This window comes from Tetrao urogallus, assembly GCF_951394365.1.
Source record: "Tetrao urogallus genome assembly, chromosome: 6".
NCBI classification, from domain to species: domain Eukaryota; kingdom Metazoa; phylum Chordata; class Aves; order Galliformes; family Phasianidae; genus Tetrao; species Tetrao urogallus.
In genome coordinates, this window is record NC_136819.1 from 49,651,330 (window position 1) to 49,673,631 (window position 22,302).

At 35.9% G+C, this 22,302-nt stretch overlaps 1 protein-coding gene across 2 annotated transcripts in view; it reads left to right on the forward strand.

Moving 5' to 3' along the window:
* The window catches only part of PPP2R5C (protein phosphatase 2 regulatory subunit B'gamma), a gene marked incomplete at both ends in the record, with an annotated part of 71,994 nt that overhangs the window by 45,101 nt on the left and 4,591 nt on the right, over positions 1 to 22,302 (forward strand). For both annotated transcript variants that reach the window (XM_079537508.1, XM_079537509.1), the window contains 11 exons: positions 265 to 464; positions 8,810 to 8,920; positions 9,523 to 9,615; positions 9,715 to 9,845; positions 12,405 to 12,464; positions 13,828 to 13,936; positions 16,299 to 16,352; positions 17,085 to 17,255; positions 17,780 to 17,907; positions 19,442 to 19,543; positions 21,498 to 21,570. In XM_079537508.1, coding sequence (XP_079393634.1) covers positions 265 to 464; positions 8,810 to 8,920; positions 9,523 to 9,615; positions 9,715 to 9,845; positions 12,405 to 12,464; positions 13,828 to 13,936; positions 16,299 to 16,352; positions 17,085 to 17,255; positions 17,780 to 17,907; positions 19,442 to 19,543; positions 21,498 to 21,570 — 1,232 coding nt within the window. The remainder of the gene's footprint in view (positions 1 to 264; positions 465 to 8,809; positions 8,921 to 9,522; positions 9,616 to 9,714; positions 9,846 to 12,404; positions 12,465 to 13,827; positions 13,937 to 16,298; positions 16,353 to 17,084; positions 17,256 to 17,779; positions 17,908 to 19,441; positions 19,544 to 21,497; positions 21,571 to 22,302) is intronic.

The window sequence follows — 22,302 nt, forward strand, 5'->3', positions numbered from 1 at the left end:
TTCTAAGTGTGTGCTTTTTTTTTTTTCCTATGCAGTACCTATTCCTAGCAAAAGCAAGCATGCATCACTTTGCAATTTTAATCATTCTATACTGTGCTGTATTTTATCGAGTTAATATTCTGGACTGCTATATTTCTGAAATTTGTTTGAAGATTCAAGAAGTTCGCTTATAAAGACCACAATGCCTGTGTCTCAGGGAAATAAAAATGAGTAGAGTGAAGTCTGCTGCAATGTAACTTATAACCAATTATTTTCACTTTTCAGATGTTCCTCCTGCTGATCAAGAAAAGCTTTTTATCCAGAAGTTACGACAATGTTGTGTACTTTTTGACTTTGTTTCTGATCCACTAAGTGACCTAAAGTGGAAGGAAGTAAAGCGAGCAGCTTTAAGTGAAATGGTAGAATATATCACACACAATCGCAATGTGATTACAGAACCTATTTACCCTGAAGTAGTACATATGGTAAGTGACAGGAACCAGTCTGATTATTTTTTTTAACTCATACTTGTTTCTTTAGCTACATCAATCTATTTTAAAAAACCTTACTGAAATATTCAGAGATCAACTGCCCTCTGTACATCAGCAAAATGGTAACATAACTGTGTTTTTAAAAATCTTTTTGCCACTGTTGGCTCATCTTCTTTGTACGGTAGAACTTGGGTACTGTTTGGTTTAACCTGGCAGCAGCTCAGCACCATACGGCTTGTGTTCATTCCCTGCTCCTAGTGGTAAGGATAGGATTGGCAAGGGAAAAAGAAAGTGGAACTCATAGGGTGAGATAAAAACTATTTACTAAGACAAAAAAGGAAGGACAAAATAATATTAATGGTGGTAATAATGGAGATAATACTAATGATAGGTATGTACATATAAATATGAATGTGTGTGTATATGATATATAAGCCAAGTGGTGTACAGTGCAGTTGCTAGCCACCAGCTGACCAGTGCCCAAGCAGCTACTGCCCCTGGCCAACTTCCCCCAGTTTTTACAGTTCCACATAATACTGTATGGTGAGGAGTATCCCTTTGGCCGGTTTAGTTCAGTTGTTCTGGTTCTGTCTCTTCCCAGCTCTGTGCACCTCCAGAAAACTCTCCTTTTTTCCCCATAGATTTCTTCTGGAATAGATATTTCTAAAAACTGGGGAAGTTAAATATGTCTAGTTTTTAAAAGAATGTAGATTGCGAAACTGAAAAATTGAGAATATTTTTGTAAGGTGAGAATTAAGTTCACTTGTGGGAGCTTGGCACTTGATATTACATAACAACATTCAGTACCATTGGTTGAAATTGATTTATTTTTTTTTTTCCTGCATTCAGAGCTGAGAATGAGAGTTGGACCTTATATTGTACACAGATGAGAATTCTGCTGGAACAAGCTGTATGAACTCCTTAGACCTGTGTTGTTTCTTCCCTTTACTATTCAGTTCCAAGCCTATTAGACCTGCTTTACTTTTGTGTCATATTTAAGTATGCTCCAGAGAAGTCAACTATGAAACTACAAGAGAATCTTTCTGCCCTCGTTGTGGTGGCTGGACATCAGTTGCTTGGAGTAGCAATTGGGCTGGGAACAATGATATCTTTTCAAGTCGCTAACTGCAGAGTTTGCAAACTGCTCTTGATCGTGTGTTACACGAATGTGTTTTCCTGTGATCTGTAATAGCTTGGGATGAGTTTTCAGGGTGATGAGAAAACAATGTATGTTTAACGTAAATATAATATAAACTCAGTAAGATTGTGAGGTCCTGCTCCAAATCAGAGTCTTATAGGATCTTCAGAGTGCATTCTAAGAAATTTTACTATTAACTTAAAAAAAATTACTTGTTACCTGAGTCCACCATAAATGCTTACTGATAGATGCCACTTTCATGAGAACTTGTCTTTGTGAGAATTCCTAATAACTCTATATGTCAAAAATACAGGAAGCACAGAGGATGGTTAATGACCAAATGTGGGTTTGTGTCTGGATAACCTACTTCTATTTTTGCTAATTGATTGTTTGACACCACTGAAAAGGGAATTATTAGACAATAAGCTTGCAAAGATTTTGCTTAGATAAAACTGAATTCATGATGGAAGGCTTGAAAATCTTGACTGTGGGTTGGAGTCTTAGCTGTCCATGGATTGACTGTATGAGGAGTCTTAGCTGTCCATAAATTCATAACTTCCATATTATGATTCTTCCTCTGTCCAAAAACTGACAATAATACATTTGCCCAAGAAGATATATGCTGCTTTTGCTTTTACATGCAACTAGTGGTAATAGTGTGTATTTCTGTCAGTCTAATACATTTTAGTGTAGGATTTGATACCTTAATCACTAGTATTCTGCTATGAGCTCACAGAATCTTTCAGTGAACTTTAAATGCTTTCCACACGTTAGATTCTAAAGGGTGTGGACTTCCTTCCATGGAATTTAGACAGCATTGTGATACACACTGTCGGTTATTGGACCTGGACTAATACTTAGAGGTTAAATTCAGATGGCAAAATGAAGTCCTCAATATGAATGTGCGTGCCAGAAAGAAAGAGAATTACAGTACTACTGCAGGAGGAATATGGTTGTTTCAGGACAGATAATTGAGAGAAAACTGTTCATAAAAGCAGCCTTTAAAAATTGCTAAGTTCTAGCAGTGGCTTCATGAAATAATTATGTGGATTTTAAGGTAAAAGAAATCTAATGACTTCTGTGTGCTTTAAGGGACCTGTCTACATCTGTCTGTGTTAGGACTCATTGCACCAAATTTGGCATAATCCATCAAGTTCAGCATCCTGGTATTGCCAGTGATGAGTGTAGAATGTACTCTAAAAGGTGAAGTCTTTTTTTTTTTTTTTTTCTTTTTTCTTTTAATCTGTGGATGGCTGTGCCATTCTGTTCACCTTCATGTTTGCCAGTTACTCATCTGTTTATGAGTTTTTACTTATGTGCATGGTGCATGGTTTTGTAAGTGTGTATATGAGACTTTTTTGTTTTCTTCGGTTAACATACTGCCATACGTTAGGCCAAGTACTTAGGGCAATGATTTCTACAAGTTGTTTATTTAATGGTAATAAGAAATTTTTTTAAATAAAAAAGTTTTCCTTTTTTGTTTTCATCTTTTATTTTTTATTTGCTCTGATAAGAGCACTCTTTAAAATTCTAGTGATCATGTCATGTTCAATTCCCCTTCTGTCCCCTGTCTCTATTCTTGCTTCAGGTACCTTTGGCAAATGTGTGGTTAGGTCTTCTCTTTAAACAATATATTCATCTGGTGGATGAATTCAGTTATTTAACCTTAATAACAAATTTCCTTTTCAAAAGATAGAGTTTCTGAAATGGATTTAATGTTATTTTCCAGAGTGGATGCAAGAATTTCTTTCCCTTCTTCCTCAAGGAACTGGCTGGCAGGTCTTTCAGATTCTCCTTTTGTTTGTAAGCAAATATATGGTGGGAAATGAAATGTTTCTATTAAACCCTTTACAAGTTCCATTTCTCATATATGTTATAGTGAAGTTGGACTTCCTGTCCTCAGAGCAGGAGCTTGCATCTTAGAACTGGAAGACGTGGACAAATGCCTAAGTACATTCAGTAAATGTAAATAGTAAATTGAGTAATTTTGGTGAAAAGCATGTGTCACAGATTCTCTTGTTTAGTAAAAGGATGTATGATTGAATTTAGCTTGGATTTTGAAGAAAACAGGGCTTTGTGAGCTAGTTCTGGTGCACACTAATCTGTCAGAAGCATAGACATTTCCCTAAATGAGTTCAGTAGAAGTCTTGTGAGAATTGTTAACTTTGTAGAATACTGACCATGCGATTGCTGCTTTCCATCTCAGGAAAGGATGGGCAGCATCTGTATTGTGTCTATAAAAGTGAGCATATACAGATGTTTGCCAGCTGACCAGTCAGGGGTTATTGAAGAGATCTCAGAGGAGGCCAAGGAAATGCTGAATCTGTAGTGTTGTGAGAAATAAGAAAATTCAAAGCTTGGATAAATGAGACTTGTCTCTGTAGCTTCCAGAATACTTTCCCTGATGATGATGGAGTACTTGTGGATGATATAGTTTTTTTGTTTTTTGTTTTTTGTTTTGTGAAACATGTAGGCCAATATTAAGTTTAAAATTGGTAATATATAGGAAATAAGTTTTGTATTTTATAACCAGATCATTTCAGTAGTTAAAGCAGTTTTTCACTGTACTTTTCACTTATGAAAATGAAGTGACAAACTCAGTTACATGCATGAGGAATTTCTGAGTGTTATTTCTGGTTATGTGGGTAGGGGTTTTTTGTTTAATTTGATACTAAGTATGGAATGAGAGATTTTACTGGGAGTGGAAGTGTAGTATTTGTGGTTCAGCTTAGCTATTAGGATGGCTTTATTTGTTAAAATACAGAGGAGGCAGGCTGCCAGATTACCGAGTTTGTCATTCAGAGCTGTTCATGTCAAGCTTCGCTTGGACTGCTCAGCAAAAGGGAAGAGAGAATGTGTGTCATGTTCTCTCTGTAATGCCTACTCACTTGAAACTTTTCTCTAGCATTGCACAAAATGGGCCACCAGAAAAACAGAGAATATAACCATGGCAGCAGAACATATCTGAAAGCATATCTGAAGCTGCAAAAATGCAGCATATTTGCCTTTTTTTTTTTTTTTTTTTTTTTTTTTTTGTTCTCCTATCCTCCGAAGTTACATCCTTCACAGTCAAGGATGTCAGCGCTAAAAGCTCAGAGGGAATTTTGGCACACTAGTCCATGTTTCATAAAGACTCAAATCTGATAAATTTTGAGGAGATTGTGAGGTTCTGTTGTTATCAAGGGGATGTAAATTAATCCTTTATGGTATGTTTGCTTAAGTACACCTGTGGGAAGTTGACTTTCGAGGAAATTGGGCTTTGCAACTTATATCACACGTTAGGTAAAAAGGCAGATGTTAGAGGAAGCCATTTGACCAAAAGGTAAAGGACACAATGATACCAATTCATTGTACATTTTCCTAAATTTCAGTGGCATAGACAGGAGAATTTCAGGTCTGTTCCTTCACTGAGAAATGCTGTACCTTGATTTGAGCACTGAGTTTCCATGTTCTTTTGGTCAAAGTTTTAAAATACAAAAGAGATTGATTTCTTATGGGACAAATTTATTGTGTTTTTGAGTTTTTAACTCATTCCACTTGATGTTCTCAAAAATAAAAAAAAATAAAATAAAAAAAAAGGAGGGGTTGAGGTGGGGGAAGGGGAGAAAGTAGGAGTCAATACTAAGACCTTACACAACCCAGCTTTTCTTTCTTTATAGCAAGAGCCTGAGACTCTCCCATCTAGAAAAGGCTGACGTTTCTTCTGTTAACAGTCTCAGGAAGTGAGAGTTCCAAGTCTCATCATCCCTAGTTTTTCTTGGAAGTCAGTTGACTATTGCTAGTTTTCACCTTTTTCAAAGGCAGGTTGGAGGTTGCTAGTTGATTGATGTCTATAGTTTTAGAGTATCTTTATACAGCCTATCTCAGTTTTCCTTTTCATTCTGTGAAAGAGTAATTAATATGCTATTCAGAGTCAAAATCAAACCTGCATCCCTGATGTGAAGGAATACTCTGAGGAAAATAGAGCATGAGGATGACATTTCCCTCATGGGAATATGATGTAATTCTTGCGGATTTAGTTGATGCAGTTTGATACTGCCTCCCACTGTCTGCTCTGCCATCTGTCAGATTTGAGAAGGCAGGACAGCACTTACGTATGCTCCTAAGCCTGCCAGCTAGTAGGTAATGTTACAGCATTATTTTAAACTGTGAATGGAGCTGATAAATGATAAGCAGTCACAATGTGAACAGGGAAGCATGCCTGCATGCTGCTTTTCCCAGAGTCCCACCACAGATGGAGGGAGTGGATTCCTCTGCAAAACAACATATTGAAACAGATCTAGCTTGATCTGTCAGAGCTTCTGGGTCATCTTGAAATGATGGTTAAATAAACTTGGATATTATTTAAAAGCAAAAGAACAATTAAAGAAAACCACCTTATAACACACTGAGAAGGGGATAAAGATGTGCATTTGGCTCCCGTATCATCTGAAAATTTGATAATTAGAGACTGATAGTATGCTATGAAGAATAGAATTTAAGTGTAATTCTGGGTAGACTTGTAGTTAGATTGTAAATAAACTCGAACTTGCAGAATTTAGGAACTGCATTAGACACTTGTTGAAAGTGTAGGAACAACTCAGCTGATGAAGTAAATTATTTTGTATCCTCAGGACTTTCAGTTCAGTGCAATATCCAGTGGAGCAATCTTTCTTCTCTCTGGTTGTGGAAATACTCTACTGGCATGTTTGCTGAACCAAGTATTAGTGTTCTTGAAAAGGCTGTAAATGTTTCTGCTGTTCTTGATGTTGTAGCTTTTTGCAAATAATTCTTTTCTTGAGAGATCTGTTGTGTCTTCTGTGGTCAGACTTAAGAAATGTATTCTCAGATTTCCTGTTAATACTTGCAGAAGGCCTCCTCCAATCTGTTGCAATCATCAGGTATCAGTAATAGTATATAAGTAATCTCTTCCAGTATTTGTGGTACACACTTAGAATGGAGTGTATGTATGCATTGTGATGTTCCATGCAGCCAGCTGCAGCTGATCTGGTAAATCATTTTGTGTATGTCATAGTCCTCCATTCAGCATAGCAAACATTCTCACTGTGAGCAAGCGTCTACCCAAATTTATTTTAGAATATCTTAGTATTTTTACAATGAACAAAATGATTTAATTTGTGTGTTTTAAAGCAGAGCTCAGTGCAGCATTAAAAAGTTTCTGAATGCAGCCTAATACACTCAATCATTATGAAAGGGAAGAATAGTATGCCACTGTTTTTTATTTTGGCAATCTTGTCATTTCTGCAGTGTATTTAAGCTGCTGAGAATACTGAGGCATCTGTATCAAAGAATCAGCCTGAAGCAGTAGAGGTGGTTTAGGACCATAATTTGAATTGATCTTTATATTCAAAAATTAGTTGAGACTGCTGCTGCTTTGATACCAAATAAGCAAGCAACAAAACAGAATAAGAAAGACTCTCTTGGATGCACTTACTAATAGACTGCTAAATAGATTGTTTTTCTGTTTGCTCATCAATTCAGTTGTTTCTTACAACATCTGCCCTACCTAATAATCTGGATTGTAAGAGGAATTGAGGAATTAGTCTCTTTCAGTACTGACAGCCATAGCTGTCTTTATATTTACAGATGAAGGCTCTTTCTGGTTTTCTTACTGGCATGCGCAGAAACCTGTTCCCTCCAACTTGCTCAGTAAAAGTTAGGATCAGTAACTCCTCAGAGGTGTAAGAATAGCCATTGAATCACAAGCTAGTTAGTCCTTTTCTGTCCACAAAGAAACTGGCTGTCATTTTAGGAGAACTGAGAGTAGTGCAGACTTGTTAAATCTGTACTAAACTATTGTAACCTAAAGAGAGCCTACAAAGAGGAGGGGAATCAACTCTTTGAAAGGGTTGACAGCTGCAGGACAAGGGGAAATGGTTTTAAGTTGAGGGAGGGCAGATTTAGGTTGGATGTCGGGGAAATTCTTTACAGAGAGAGTGGTGAGGTGCTGGAACAGGCTGCCCAGAGAGGCTGTGGATGCCCTGTCCGTCCCTGGAGGCCTACAAGGCCTGGTTGGATGGGGCCCTGGGCAGCCTGGTCTAGCATATAATGGGGAGGTTGGTGGCCCTGCATGTGGCAGGGGGTTGGAGATTCGTGATCCTTGAGGTCAGTTCCAACCCTGGCCATTCTGTGATTCTGTAAGGAAGATCACTCTTGAGAATGTGCACTAAAAATCACATGAGGCTTTTTTTTGCCAACAAATGTGCTTTACTTTCATTTGTGATGTGTATTTCATATATTAATGTAATTGTGATTATATCTGATTATGTGCATTTTACTACGTAACAAAAAAATTCAACTTGCACTCAGTGGTGAGGTAAAGTACCTAGAAGAGGACGTCATAAAGAAATACTACCTGTCACAATTTAAATTATTATTGCAAAATTATTAAACTGGAAGTAACTAGATTATTAATGCACAATTGACACAAGCACAGTCAGCACCCACCTTCGCTCTAGAATGTTTCTGACCTTGAGATGTAAGAGGTTCTCTAAAATTTACCCTTTGGCTTTTTTTCCCTTCTAAGACTTCTAAGGGTTTTTTCTTTGTACTGGGACTTTAAAATACTGTTCATTTTTAAGGGTCTTGTGGTCCCTGCTGTGGTTCGTGCATGTGTGCATCTAGACAAGCACTTGGAGGCACAGAAATGATTTGTATGTGTTTACACACACCTTGAGAGATCCTTCCTTGAGGATGCTGAACTGCATGGTTAGATGGGCATGGCTTAAGAGAAGTGCCACTAAGAGAGGAAGGTTGGAACTTGATTTTGAGGTATTTCCACATCCGTATGCCTATGGTGTGAAGTGAAACTGGTAATAATTTACACAACAATATCAGGTAATCTTTGTTTTGTGTCTCTGGCTCTGACTTTTACTTTTGGAAGTTGCAAATTCTTTTCAGGTGTGTATATAAATATTTTATAAATGTTTGCTTGAGTGTTTAAAGTGCGTGTGTGTGAAGAGACAAAATAAGACATCCTGCCAATATGTTTGTACTTTGAAGAGTACCACATGGAAAACTGTACTCCAAGTTTAAAATCTTAAAAATAAATGTACTTCATTTTTCTCTAAATTACTGAGTTATATAGTTTGCATTTCTCTCCAGATATTAACTAAGTAGGTTGTGCTAAGACTTTTCAGTCAAAATTGTCTTTGGAATCATTCATTTTCTTCAAAGTTCTTAAAGGAATGTGTGATTTCAGTTTGCAGTTAATATGTTTCGAACATTACCACCATCTTCCAATCCAACTGGAGCAGAGTTTGATCCAGAGGAAGATGAACCAACTTTAGAAGCTGCATGGCCTCATCTGCAGGTACCTTATGAAGCACAGGATGTCATCATCTAACAGAATTTTGACATTAAATTCATTCTTATTGATTCAAAATCATACAGGTTCTGTCTGTCTCCCTAGATCAGTTAATCCCTCTATGATGTTAAAATATGTCTTGAATTTACACTGATCTTTTCGATGAATGTCAGTGTTTTGGAGGCTGAAGGTTTGCTGTTTCTTGTGGTCCGGATGTAACTGCTGTGATGAGCTTCAGTTTGTCACTGGATTCGTTGACTCAGTTCTGTCTTTGAGAGGTGCTGTGACAAACATAGAACAATTTTTAAAACACATACTTCTGGGCATGTTGAATATTAGATTATGTCATATGAGGAGAATCTAGCAGTGGAGCTCAGCAGAATTTCAGTGCAATTTAAAGAACATAACTTATACTGAATAAAAACATACTTCATGGAGAGGCCAGAAGCAAAGCTTTCATTGTGTGTTATGTAAATAAACATGTGTTGTACAAATATAAACAGTGCAATTTTGGGCAACTAATTAGTAATTTTGGTAATATGCTGGTCATAAAATGCTTTTTTTGTTTATAAGACTAATGGTATTTTTTCCGTTGGACTCTTTTTCAGCTTGTTTATGAATTTTTCTTAAGGTTTTTAGAATCTCCAGATTTCCAACCTAATATAGCTAAGAAATATATTGATCAGAAGTTTGTATTACAGGTAAGGTAAAAATAACTTTTGGCTTCAAGCTCTATATTCACATTCTCTTGCGGAGCATTGCATTCAATAAAGTATATCTTTTCTTTTCCCTCTTTGCAGCTTTTAGAGCTCTTTGACAGTGAAGATCCCCGTGAAAGAGATTTTCTTAAAACAACTCTTCACAGAATATATGGGAAATTCTTAGGCCTGAGAGCTTACATCCGAAAACAAATTAATAATATATTTTATAGGTATGTCAGTGTCTTTGTCTTATGAGGCATTTGGTCAGATAAACAGCTAAATATGCTTCAAGATACTGTTAGCAGTCTTCAAATCTTAGTAACTTCATATCTAATACTACTACATCTAACAGTATTTGATGCTAACTTGAGAGATTTAAATTGGGGGAGCCTTGCATGCAGCATATATTTGGCAGCCAATATTTGAATTATGTTACTTGATTGGGTGGTTTGGTATCTTTATCTGAGACCTTTCTCTTGTTGTGTAGTAGTATTCATACTGTAATAGCAGTTGATTTCTTTGTAATGCAGAAGTTGCAACCCTAATGGAGTGACAGAGAATTTGATTGGAGGAGCATATTTACTGGCTCTTCTTTCCTCAGACCTAAGATGTTCTGTTTGGGGTTGGTGGGAACTTTAGTTATTGTAGAATACACTGTAGTTTTTATACCCAGTCACCCAATTAAAGATTGACACAAAGAAAATTTAATTTGCAGTCTTTCCAAAGGGGTTTAGAAGTCTGTTTTAATTGCCTGTCATCAGGTGTGAAAGCAAGATTATGGTGCCTTTTTTGATTTCTAGATTCTGTACACTTCTTTTCTACAAGTCATTATAATACTGTGTATCAGTTTTTACACATTTTCCAATGTTTCTGTTTTTTTTCATCACGATTTTCTAATCAAAATGAACTTCTTTAACAAAACAGCAAAAAGCTTCTGCATACTGGCTACTATTTTATGAATGGCACCCAGAAGTACCAGCTGTAGAGGGGAGTTTCGCTTCTCAATTTGTGGTAGCAAGTGAGCCTTTAGAAGAGATGCAGAGGAGCTACTTTTAAAGCTAGTAAGCCTTCACTCTCCTGCAGACAACAGTTCTTGACTGGCTAGAGCCAGTATCTCCCAGGGAAAAAATACGTGTATGTCTTTCAAATAAACTGGCAAACTTATTTCTATGTGCATAGGTTGTGTTAGTTTTTACAGAAATGCATGGCTTTGTGTAATATCTGAACCAAGCAGTACAACAGTATCACAGCCTATTATAATTTATTTCTCAACTGTATTTTTACTTTCTGCTTCATGTTCTTTATTTTCAGCAGTCTTTACTTCCACTGCTATTCTGGTGGGTGGCTTTTAAAATACTGAGAAACAATCTAGTTGTTATGTTGACTTTGTAATAGTTTCACAATCCTGGTAATAGTTCTCCATAGTTTTTTTTCCATCTGAAATTTATGTGTCAGATGCACTGTAGAAGTGACCTTTCTCTACCAAATTTTAGGTTGGAAAGTTTAAGGGGAAGAGTGAACAAAATACCTCACTCATAGTTCCTAAGTATTGCAGAAATAAGTAGAAATTTTTTGCTTTCAGAGGTAAACTTTTATGAATATGAGTACCAGGGAGGAAGGTGATTTAAACTTCTGTATTGAATTAGTGCATTGTGCATGACAAATTCTTAAAGAATGTGTAGAATTTTTCAAAATTTTTCCTTTTCATATACTTTTTTCCTCTAAATCTTCCTACATAATCTTAATAAGATGCAGGAAATATCTGATCTTTATTTATCCTGTAGTCACTGTCCAGAATTACATAAATTCTGTCCCCATGGTATGTTAATCTTTTTTTCTTAAGTGAAATATGTATATGTACATATACAAATTAAGTTAGTATGTTCCTGCTTATGTTGGTGTGGTTTTTTTAAGATTTTTGTATCATTGCATTTAATTTTGCTTGAAATTGTTGTCCTAAATTATATCAAGTGTATCTTTAAGGAGAAAAGAACAGTCATGTCTAACATTCTGGGTTAAAAGCAACTGTAATATGTTGGTCTATCAGAAGTTTTCAAATAGAAAATAATTTTCTACTAAATGAAATTAATAATACTTTCTAGTAAGTGAAAAAAAATCATTATTTTCAAAGTACCTGAATTTGTGCATGGAACTTTCTTGACAAATTTATGCTTAAGCAATTGAGAAGACCATAAGAAAGATGATTGCCTGGTAAATTACAGTGTTCTTTCAGAAGAAAATGCACGAAAATGTGATTACTTCTGTTCATTGCTGAGCCTTTTGTGTGTACAGGAGTCTAATACCAAATAGCTTTTTAGCTCCATGAGTAGTAACTGCTCGAACACTTTGTGCTTGCATGTGCTGTAGAAGGTTGAGTCATGGCATTTGATTGTGCCAGATGTTCTGTTATTTTAATATTTAAAGCGCTGTTTGCTGTGTTTTGCATTATTGAAATGACACAGAGTAGGATTGTTAAAGCTGAAGTGCATGCACTATTGTTAAATGGGAGTGAAAAGAGCAAGCGTGAAGGTTGAAGGCAGCTTAATGTGCTTGTGGAGTGTGCAGATCTTCTGGAGAGCAGGGCCTTCAAGAACACAATGTGCCATTATGTTTAGAAAAGTTTCCAAGGCTGCTTGACTGTTTTCATAGACTCCACAAAGTTTGTTTTCTGCTGTGCAATTCAAACCTGAGAGGTCAAGGCTATCTGCAATGTTAGATGGTCATCTCAGTGGTAGATATATTTCTCTGTTCAGCAGAAACTGAGTAAAACTTTTCATTTTTATTTTTAGGTTTATTTATGAAACAGAACATCACAATGGCATAGCAGAATTACTGGAAATATTGGGAAGGTAAGTTGTAGGTTTTGTCCAATTAAACTGTCTTGATCTTCAAAGGAGACTTTAAATATTCAGCTGGGGATTGCCAGCGGTTATGAGACAAGATGAAAATAGCATGTGGAGAAGTTTAAATTTTGTGTAAGAGTGCAGAAACAGAGCAAAAACTTCAACTGCACAGCAGCATTTTTGGGATGTGATAAATTTTTTTATCATTTTAAGTTTCATTTTCTACGTTATTATCCTTGTAATAAAGATAAGCTGCAGGGCAGCTGTAATTAAATGTAACTAGTGGTAATTTGTTTAAGAATTCCTCTAACTTCACTAAATGTATAGCAAGTAAGCACGGAAAGAATGGGTTATAAATCCTCAGAAATCATCTGTTAATCTCCTTAAAGTGAACTTCAGTGATGTGTCTGACAGCCCTTGAATCTAAGTTGCACAACGTGAAGCTGCTAACTTAGTCAAAACTGGGGTTGTTATCAGTTGACTTCTCATCCAGAGATGCAAGCTCTTTAAAAAATATGTATGTAAATACACCTTAAAAGCATTATTAGTTTTACTTTACACAGCTTTTATATAATAAATTATAAGTTTCATGGCACTTAGTTTTAGAATTAGAAGGCTATCTGCAATGTTAGATGGTCGTCTCAGTGGTAGATTGCTGATTTGTCTGTTCTGTTAAGTTGTATTCTTTAAAGAGCTTGATCAAAAACTCTGGTACGTTGTCACGGAGTTGACCAGATCAATCTATGTCCGTGACAGGGGCGACAGGCCTCTGCCCTCCCCCCCCCACCCCAGTCCCACAAAAAAAATGGGAAGGAAGGAAGGGAGGAAAAGAGCAGCGGCAACAATCTATGGAGGAAAACTTATTTTACTATAATATCGGAATACAAAATAACACAATATATACAATTTAATTGAAATTGAGATTAATAAATCAGACAAGATGAGAGAGAGAGAGTTCCCGGGACCGATTCAAACCTGAAAAGCTTGGAATGGCCAGGAAAGCACCCTCCAGCACCCACTGCCAGGCAGCAAGAGAGCGCCCCCCCCACCCGGAAGGGCCAGATCCCGTGACTTCTGTAATGTACAGGGATAGGTACTTGGAATTGGGGCAGTGACACTTTAATGCCCCGTATACTACATGATGTTTTGATGTGGAATACTGAAATCCAAAAACAAAAAAAAAAAAACAAAAACAAAATCATAGAACCATGACATACATGTTGAATCTTTTTTTTTTCCTGCTGCATTGTGTTTTCCAAGAGATCTTTAAAAAAAAAAAAAAAGCTATGAAATCAAGGATTTTTGTATGTGCTGTGCAGTAGTGACTATTGGAACAGTCTGAATAATTGCTTTTTTTTCTCCCTGACAGCATAATTAATGGATTTGCCTTACCATTAAAAGAAGAGCACAAAATATTCCTATTGAAGGTTTTGTTACCACTGCACAAAGTGAAATCACTCAGTGTTTACCATCCACAGGTAAGGTTTGTTGGGTGGTTTTTTTTAGATGACAAGAAGTGCAGAGGTCTACTATGATGACCACCTTCTCTTTTCTACTCTACCTGACTGAGATGATCTGATCTTTATCTATTTCCCTTACTTCACAAGTAATAATTCTAAATCGCTGGATGACTTGCATTCCCATCAACAAAAGGCGTAGGCATGCCCATCTTTTATGACGTCCTACTGAATGAAATGAGAAGGCACTTGGAATGGAAATTCTTGTTAGCAATCATCAGAAACAAGAAAGGAAATGGCCTAATCAACTGAACTTCCATGCATGAACAAACATTAGAAAACAGCGCCTAGACTGAACTTCAGATGTACAGCGAGTCTCACGTTCAAAATTTCTGCTTCAGTGGGACTGCTGGCACTTAGGGTGAAAAAGATGTAGTTGTTGACTGTCTAGGCACAGATGCAAAGTAATAATTCTCAGAAGTGAAGTTGATAAATATTGTAATCTAGTCAGATCTTTGTATCTGCTTGAAACTGGTGCTCATAGTTTATTTTTTCCTATATAGAAAATCCTAAGTCTCGAAACTGTTCAGTGTATTTTTTTTACTAACTTTGGTGATGAAGTTGAAAGTGTTTTTAAATCAGTGTGGGATGGTGTTAGTAAGTAGAAAATACTTTAGAAAACAGAATTATGACTTTCAATTTTATGTTTGAAAAGAGGAACCGAGTTGAAATATTAACTTTTCAGCCTGTAGAATCCTCTAGGGAGACCTGAAGGGGTGCTGTTGGAAAGAAGAGGACAGACTCTTCAGCAGGATCTGTTGTGATAAGACATGGGGCAGTGGTTTCAAACTAAAATGGGAGATTGAGACTGGATATAAACCCGGTTTTTTTTGATAATAAGGGTAATGAAGCACAGAAATGGGTTGCCCGGAGATGTGGTGTATGCCTTCTCCCAGGTGACATTCAGGGTCAGGCTGGATGGGGCTCTTGAGTGCTTTTGTGTGTGTGTGTGTGTGTGTGGTCTGTGTAGATAGAGAGAGAAGGCGTTCAGGTCTTGCGAAGTGAGCAGCTTCTAGGCATGGACTTTCTCAGTGAAGACACTTCAGATCGTTTGTAGCTATGTCAGCTAGAAATGATTTTTTAGGTTTTCACCTGTAGCCTAGATAGAGCCCACTGAGAAACAAACTTTGCTATTCTCCCAGTAGACTTTGTGAAGATAGATGTGCTTCATAGTGCTTTCTTCGTATTCATTATTTCCAAGGTATCTACAAGGTGTTTTTTTTCATAACGAAGAGCTGAAATAAAGCAATAATTTGCAGATCATTTGATCACCAATAATAGGTGTAAATTCCTTCTTACCATGCAAGAATCTTATTTAGAAAAGATTCTAGCCATTTCCTTATGGGTAAGAGAGGAGAGTTTAACTTCCTTTGTAAAGCAAATGATACAATTGTGCAGGTTATTCCTTTTCCAGCAGGAACTGATTCAACCTTTGCAGTATTGGCTTCTGAGTGGGCATTTGCTTCAATGAAATTATGAAATTTATTTTATTAAAGTGAGCAATTATTTTTGTATAAAGGTGAGATTCTAGGTTGTTTCTTTAATTAAAAATAATAAAGCAAAAACTATGTACAAACAAGCAGAGCATTTGAGCAAAGATGTAATAGATGTGATTGATATTGCACTACTTTGTGGAAGAAGTCTGATTTCACGTTGAATATTTCCTAGAGTATTAATAGTGTAAGTTCTTCCTAATTCTGTAGATTGGATCTTCCTAGAAAGTGAAAGCAGCATGCAAGTATTGTTTCAGGTGATAACTTAATGCAAACCTTCCATAACGTGAGGTAATTGTTACGCTTGTGCATATCCTTGTTAGAGAATAACAGTGGGAAATATCTCCAAATTTAAGTGTTTTTTCTTCCTCATTATTGGTATCTTTGTACACTGGAATCACGCAGATCTCCTAATATATGCTAGAAAAAATCAGGTTGATTAAACTTATATTTTTTTCTTATTTTCTGATAAAAATGTATCAGTTGTATTTAGTGATCTACTGAGTAATGGGAGAAGAATAAATCATAATGGGGGGAGGAACTTTTGTTCAGCCATTCTTCCTTTTCTGTTCTTTCTTTCTTGAGAGATTGTATTGAAAGTTCCTTCATATTATAACTAGGAGAGAAGATGAGAACAGAATTGAGAAGTTTGAGAAAAAGGGTTAGAGCGTATTTGCTCTTCTGTTGTTTAAATTGTCTTCCAAATCTTTGTAAAATTACAGAAGTACTGTTGTTTTATCTGAATTCTGTAACATTCCCTGGTTAAGCTGCTGATCTCACTGTGTTCCATTTCACAAGAAGTTTTAACAAAATATTTTCTTTGATTGTAGCTGGCATACTGTGTAGTTCAGTTTTTAGAGAAGGACAGCACGCTTACAGAACCAGTAAGTTTATTTTGCCTTTATTATATATTTTGGGGAGACTGATGTCCTTTTTATCAGTGAACTGTTTAAGGACGCTTGGAGAACGAAGTATTGATAGGTAATTATTTTTATTAGGAAGAATCAGATATATAACCATTTGACATATCAAATGGGTATCTTTCTCTACAATGTTGAAAACGATTTAATAGTTTTTAAGGTATATCTTTTAGGAGCAAAATTGAGTGTACTCTGCTTATTTTGTTCTGGTTGACTCTCCATGAAACAGCTGATCGAAAAGCAGTTTAGTCAGATATTTACTTGCCTGAATTGTGCTCTGTTGTGAGGCTGATACTGTGCTGGCACGCAGATTTCCGGCACACATAGCTACATACTGATGCAAGACTTTTGAGTCAGATCCTGTTCTCCTTTAGAATCAGATACTAACCTTGGAACAAACAAAAACAGACTTTTGTCTGGCTGCACATAGCTGCATACCTAGATGAATATTTTTAATTATCTGAAATTGTGTATAGTGTTTTGTATCATTAGTCCAACACATTTAATTGCAAAGTAGTGATCAGTGAATGGGTGCTTCTGCACTGAACCATATCTGATCACAGCTGTTATATGAAGACAAATATTTGAGGGTTTTTTCTGTTCAACTGTTTTTTCCGTTCATCAGACATGTTAATTAGATGTAATTACTTTGTCATGTACTAACTTACCAAAATTTTGTTCATTTTGCTCCTACAGGTTGTAATGGCACTGCTGAAATACTGGCCAAAGACTCACAGTCCAAAAGAAGTCATGTTTTTAAATGAATTAGAAGAAATTTTAGATGTTATTGAACCATCTGAATTTGTAAAAGTTATGGAGCCTCTTTTCAGACAGCTAGCCAAATGTGTGTCCAGTCCACACTTTCAGGTCTGTACTTAAAAAATGTGCAATGCAGTGAGGATTTTTACAAAGCGATTTTGCTGTTATTCACCATACTTAGCTTCAGTTGTTACAGAAAGTCTTAACATCTATGGCAAAATTGGGAGATCCAAAAGTTAGCCTTATTGTCTCTTTTCGAGTGTGCAGTACTAGAGTTTATTTTTGATGATTCACTTAAATATTATTCTTAGCAGCTTACAATTGTGGTGTACACAGAAGTACCTGAAACTTAGCAGTATGTAATGCTTGCATTTCACTTCTTGAAATTGAATTCTACAGATACATTTTCTTGCAGAAGAGCATTTCTTGGGCTGTTTGAATGGTTTGAATCGTGTCCTTGTTAAGGAAAAAGCAGTTTTCCTTTCTCCATCAGTTCCATCAGTAGCTTCTAGTTATGCTACAAAAATCCGAATCTCATTTACAGCTTTTCTTACCTGTCACATGTTTTTGCCAAATATTTGCTTTTTAAAAGATTGTTTGAAGAAGTGTTTCTTTTTTCTGTGTCGTCTTAGGTTGCAGAGCGTGCATTATACTACTGGAATAATGAGTATATTATGAGTTTAATTAGTGATAATGCAGCAAAGATTTTACCCATCATGTTTCCATCTCTATACCGGAATTCAAAGACACATTGGAACAAGTAAGAAACATTTGTACAAATAAAATTTTGTGCTTTTTTTTTTTTTTTTTTGGTCTAGTTTAGCCTTGAAAATAGCTCAAATCCTGTCTTTGGGAAGTTTTAAATGTGTTGAGGTTTTTATTATATGTCATTGGGGTTGCAGAGTAAAAAGATTACTGTTGTCAAAATGTTGATTTTGAACATTATAAGCAATATAAGCAAAAATTCTAAGCAAGTCTTTCTTCCATTACATAAAAAAACAATGTTTTAGTACATGTAATCCATGGCATTTTTATTAATGTGAGGAAAATTTGTTGTTAATCTCTAATCTGGATGTTTCTGAAGACTAACTGATTTTTTGATCTCTAACTTCTTTGCTCATTTGCATTTCTTCTGAATTCTAGTGCAGTATGTTTTAGACTGGGTCATTTTATTTCCTTTCCTTTTCTTGTTTTTTCCCCCTTTGTGTTTTGTTTTCTTTCTCCATTGACTGTTTTCACTTTTTCCCCCCACTATAACATAGTACTTGCACATGAAAACAGTCCTGGTCAGCTCCTTTCTGCAGCTGTTCCATTGTAAAGGGCCTCTTTGTTTCTGCTGTGGTGCAACTGCTGGAATGATGAAAGCATCCACAGTCTAGTGCTGGCCATGAACTGAGGTCTGGTTAGCCAAGCACGCATACTGCATCTACCTCTAAACACAGAAAAAGAAAGGAAGATAAAGTGATGTTAGCGGTTGGTAATTATCGCTGGATGTAAGCAGTAACAAATAATGTGCTTACAAATGAAATTTTGGTTCAGTGATGCAACTGCATATAGTAAACATGGATTGTTGTCAGTTATTTTTCTGGCTTTCAAGAATATGCATTCATTTTTATTTGAGCAGAAGTGGTGCTACCCAGTACAGCTGCACTCCCACTTGCAACTCACTTGTGTTACAAAGTAATCACTTAACCGATTGCTTGCTGTGTGGTTTTGATGATCAGCAGATTATGCACCAGAATTTGTAAAATACTCTGTAAAAATAAGTGCTTCATAAGGCAGATATTCGTCATTGTTGTTTTCCACATCACTTTTCTAACGCTTTTCCAAAGAGTCCTGGCATAATTGTGTTGAACTAAGCGCTGTTGCTGTGTGGCAGTTGCCAAAATGAATAATGTCTTCTCTGGGCTCCTTATAATCACTCTGTCAGTTGCCAGTAAGTTACTTATTTCAAAAACTGTAATGCTATCTTGCATTTTCTTTAACAACTGAGCTTGATTAAGGTCAGACAGTCATTTCAAACCCAGTCCTCTTGGTATACACAGTATTAAAAAATGAAGTTCATGAAAAATATAGGTGACAAGTAGTATTATAGAGTAAGTGAAATGGTAACTTTAGTACTTGTGTTGGCCCTTTGGAGGATAAACTGAAACTTCCGTTAACTAGTGTTGTTTCCATTTGTTCTGAAATGATGTGATTTTCCAGTTAAGTAGGCTATTGGCTTCTGTTCACCAGAAAAAATAGATTTCAAAGTTTAAAGTACTCTGAGTTTCAACCAGAAGTTTTACTTATAGGACAATACATGGCTTGATATACAATGCTCTGAAACTCTTCATGGAGATGAACCAAAAACTGTTCGATGACTGCACACAGCAATTTAAAGCAGAAAAACTGAAGTAAGTTTTCATGTCAGTGTCTGTCTGTTCTTGAATAATTTGTTCAGAGTGCTTTTGCTCTGAAAAACTATGTCTCTACTGGGAAGTTGTACCCACTTGATTACAGTACAACAGTCTCAAAATTCGCTTGGTAAAAGTTCTCATTACACGTGAACTGTAGAATCTTCAGAATGGGGTACTTCCTGTAGTCTTTGGCCCAATGCTGCTGCATATCACCTTTCTTAAAACTAGTTTCTGGAAAAGGACACTGCTAATCATGGAGCCCACTGTTAATGATCTGCTGAAGAGCTTGGTTGACATCCTCTGTTTATTTTTTGCATGCTGTATTTACCCAGTGTTATTTTCTCATGTTATCACTCAGTCCTTGCCAAAACACTTTTCCAGTATTTTTGACATTGCATTGTATGCGCATGTGTGCCTGTTGTTCTGGAAGTAATCCAAGATAAAGTTGTCACTCTGTTATAATGCACTGTTTGCCAGAAGAATCCTGATGACTTACTGTAGTCCTGCACAGGCCACTGAAAGAGAGCAGGAAATTAGAAGCTAGAATTTTTTCTGCTAAATGCCCAAAAATGAAGCTAAATTTTGTGCTCATGAATTTACTTTTCATAAACCTGCTATTCCTCTGGACCTCAAAATTATTTAATAGATTGGAAATAGAAGTCAAATGTGTGAATCATTCGGTGCTTACCTTAGAAACTGGGAGCATGATTAAAAAGCAGATATTAAAAATATCTGGATTTCAATTTGATTTTTACTTTCTAAGTGACCAAGAATTCCCTCAGACAATGTTTCAAATTCTGAATCTGAATTAAAACAATATTTTGGAAGTAATGTAAATTTCTAATGTAGATAATCTTACTTAAATTTTGAAGCTGCTTGTTATAATTCAAGTAGAAATTAACTTGTAGTATTGCATATATTTTCTTATATGGACAAAAAGTGAATATTTATTTTTTTGAAAGAACAGACTGTGTGAATCTCTTATATCAAATGAGTAGAAGTCCTTTTATTAAATCTGAAATCAATCGTTCCTCCTTTTTCCTGTTTGTTTAGTTTGTTGTTTTTGGTTGTGGTTGTTTCGTGACATTTTATTTGAATGTGAACTGAGGCAGACGGTGCTAAGGGTGACATCAGAGCAAAACGAAATTCTTTACCACAATAGAGCTTAGATGGAGAGGGAATTCTACCCCACCCTAAGCTTAACTTAATGAAGTGCTGCAGGCAACTTGTGTGTAGGCTTGAATTATAATTGCTGAGTTTTGCCAGGATCAGCTACTCCATGTGTTGAAGCCTGAAAGTTTTGTTTTTTTTTTTTTAAGCACTGTTGATCTAAAAGCCCTTTCACAACTCTACCACCTTTCAAAGAGTTTGTTCAGGCCTATACATGAGGCAGTTTATTAGGGTAGGAAAAACCAATAACTTAAATTTGAAAAAAATCAGGTATACAGAAAGAAACCTTACTTCTGAAGTATCATTTCTTGTGACTCCATTGAATGATTTATTGTGTTTTTTGATTGTTATGTTTTGTTTTGTTTCATGTCTCTATTTGTGTACAATTCAAAATATCTCTGGGTTTTTTCTCTTGTTTAAACTATCACCCAAGCCACTGAGATGACAGTAAGAATCCATGTAACAGTTCAATTTTTTTTTCCCCTTGAGTTACAATAATTTTTAAGTGTACAATTAGCAAAGATTAGCTCGTGTTAGCTGGTTGCTTCATGAGAGGATTGGGTTTGTTTTTTTTCTTTTTAATGCTGCTTTGGGATCATGACATTGTTACAAATTGTAATGCCAACGTGAAATGGGTTTTTTGGGCGCTAAGCTGAAATGGGCGTTGCCAAACAATTTATTCTTCTAGTGATCTTTCTTTTAATGTTAAAGAAAATACACAAGTTGTGATACAGGATTCACCAAGCTTCTTTTGCCATTTTTGCTTTGAAATTTTTTTCAGAGAGAAGCTAAAATTGAAGGAACGGGAAGAAGCATGGGTTAAAATAGAAAATCTAGCCAAATCAAATCCCCAGGTATTTAGAAAAGATTAACATAAGATGTTCATGTTTTAATACTTTAGTTTTGTTAAATATCAGTGGGGGAAACAGGTCTGACTGGTCATGGAAATAAAACAATTTCATTAATTGTATTATGAAAGATATACAATAAAAGTACTTTAAAATTTGTAACCTTTCTCTTGTGCAAGTAGTTCTTTAATAAGAAAAAAGGTTTCTGAAAAATATGATGTGAAGTACTTTTTCCTTTTCTTATAATAGGAGATTTACTGTATTGCGGTTTGAAAAGTTATTGTGCAAAATTATAAACATAGAGATGCCATAATTGGTTTCTCTTTGAAAGCTGTTTTGCACACAATATATTACAAAAGAGATCTTTCTGCAAACTGTGAGTTATGACTGCTCAGTTTTCCTCTGTGTCAAATGAATTAAACTAAAATTGTACGTTCTTGTCTACTGCATTTGTTCTCATATTTGCTATGGGTTAGTCACTTGGTGAATGTGCACATCAGATTCTCACTGAAAAGGAAATGTCCTGTCAAGTATCTGTGAGCTGACATGATTAAAATATCGATAAAGAAAATTTCCTTTAGAGTGCTTATCTTGACATCATGGGAGAAGGTGATGATTCAGCCTGAATTCCCCTCACCCACTCTCATTTCTTGGAGAATGCCGCTTCTCTTTTTATTTATTCATTCATTTTCTGAAAGAGTCTTTTTCCTTATCGCAGTCACTGATTTGCTGTTGTAG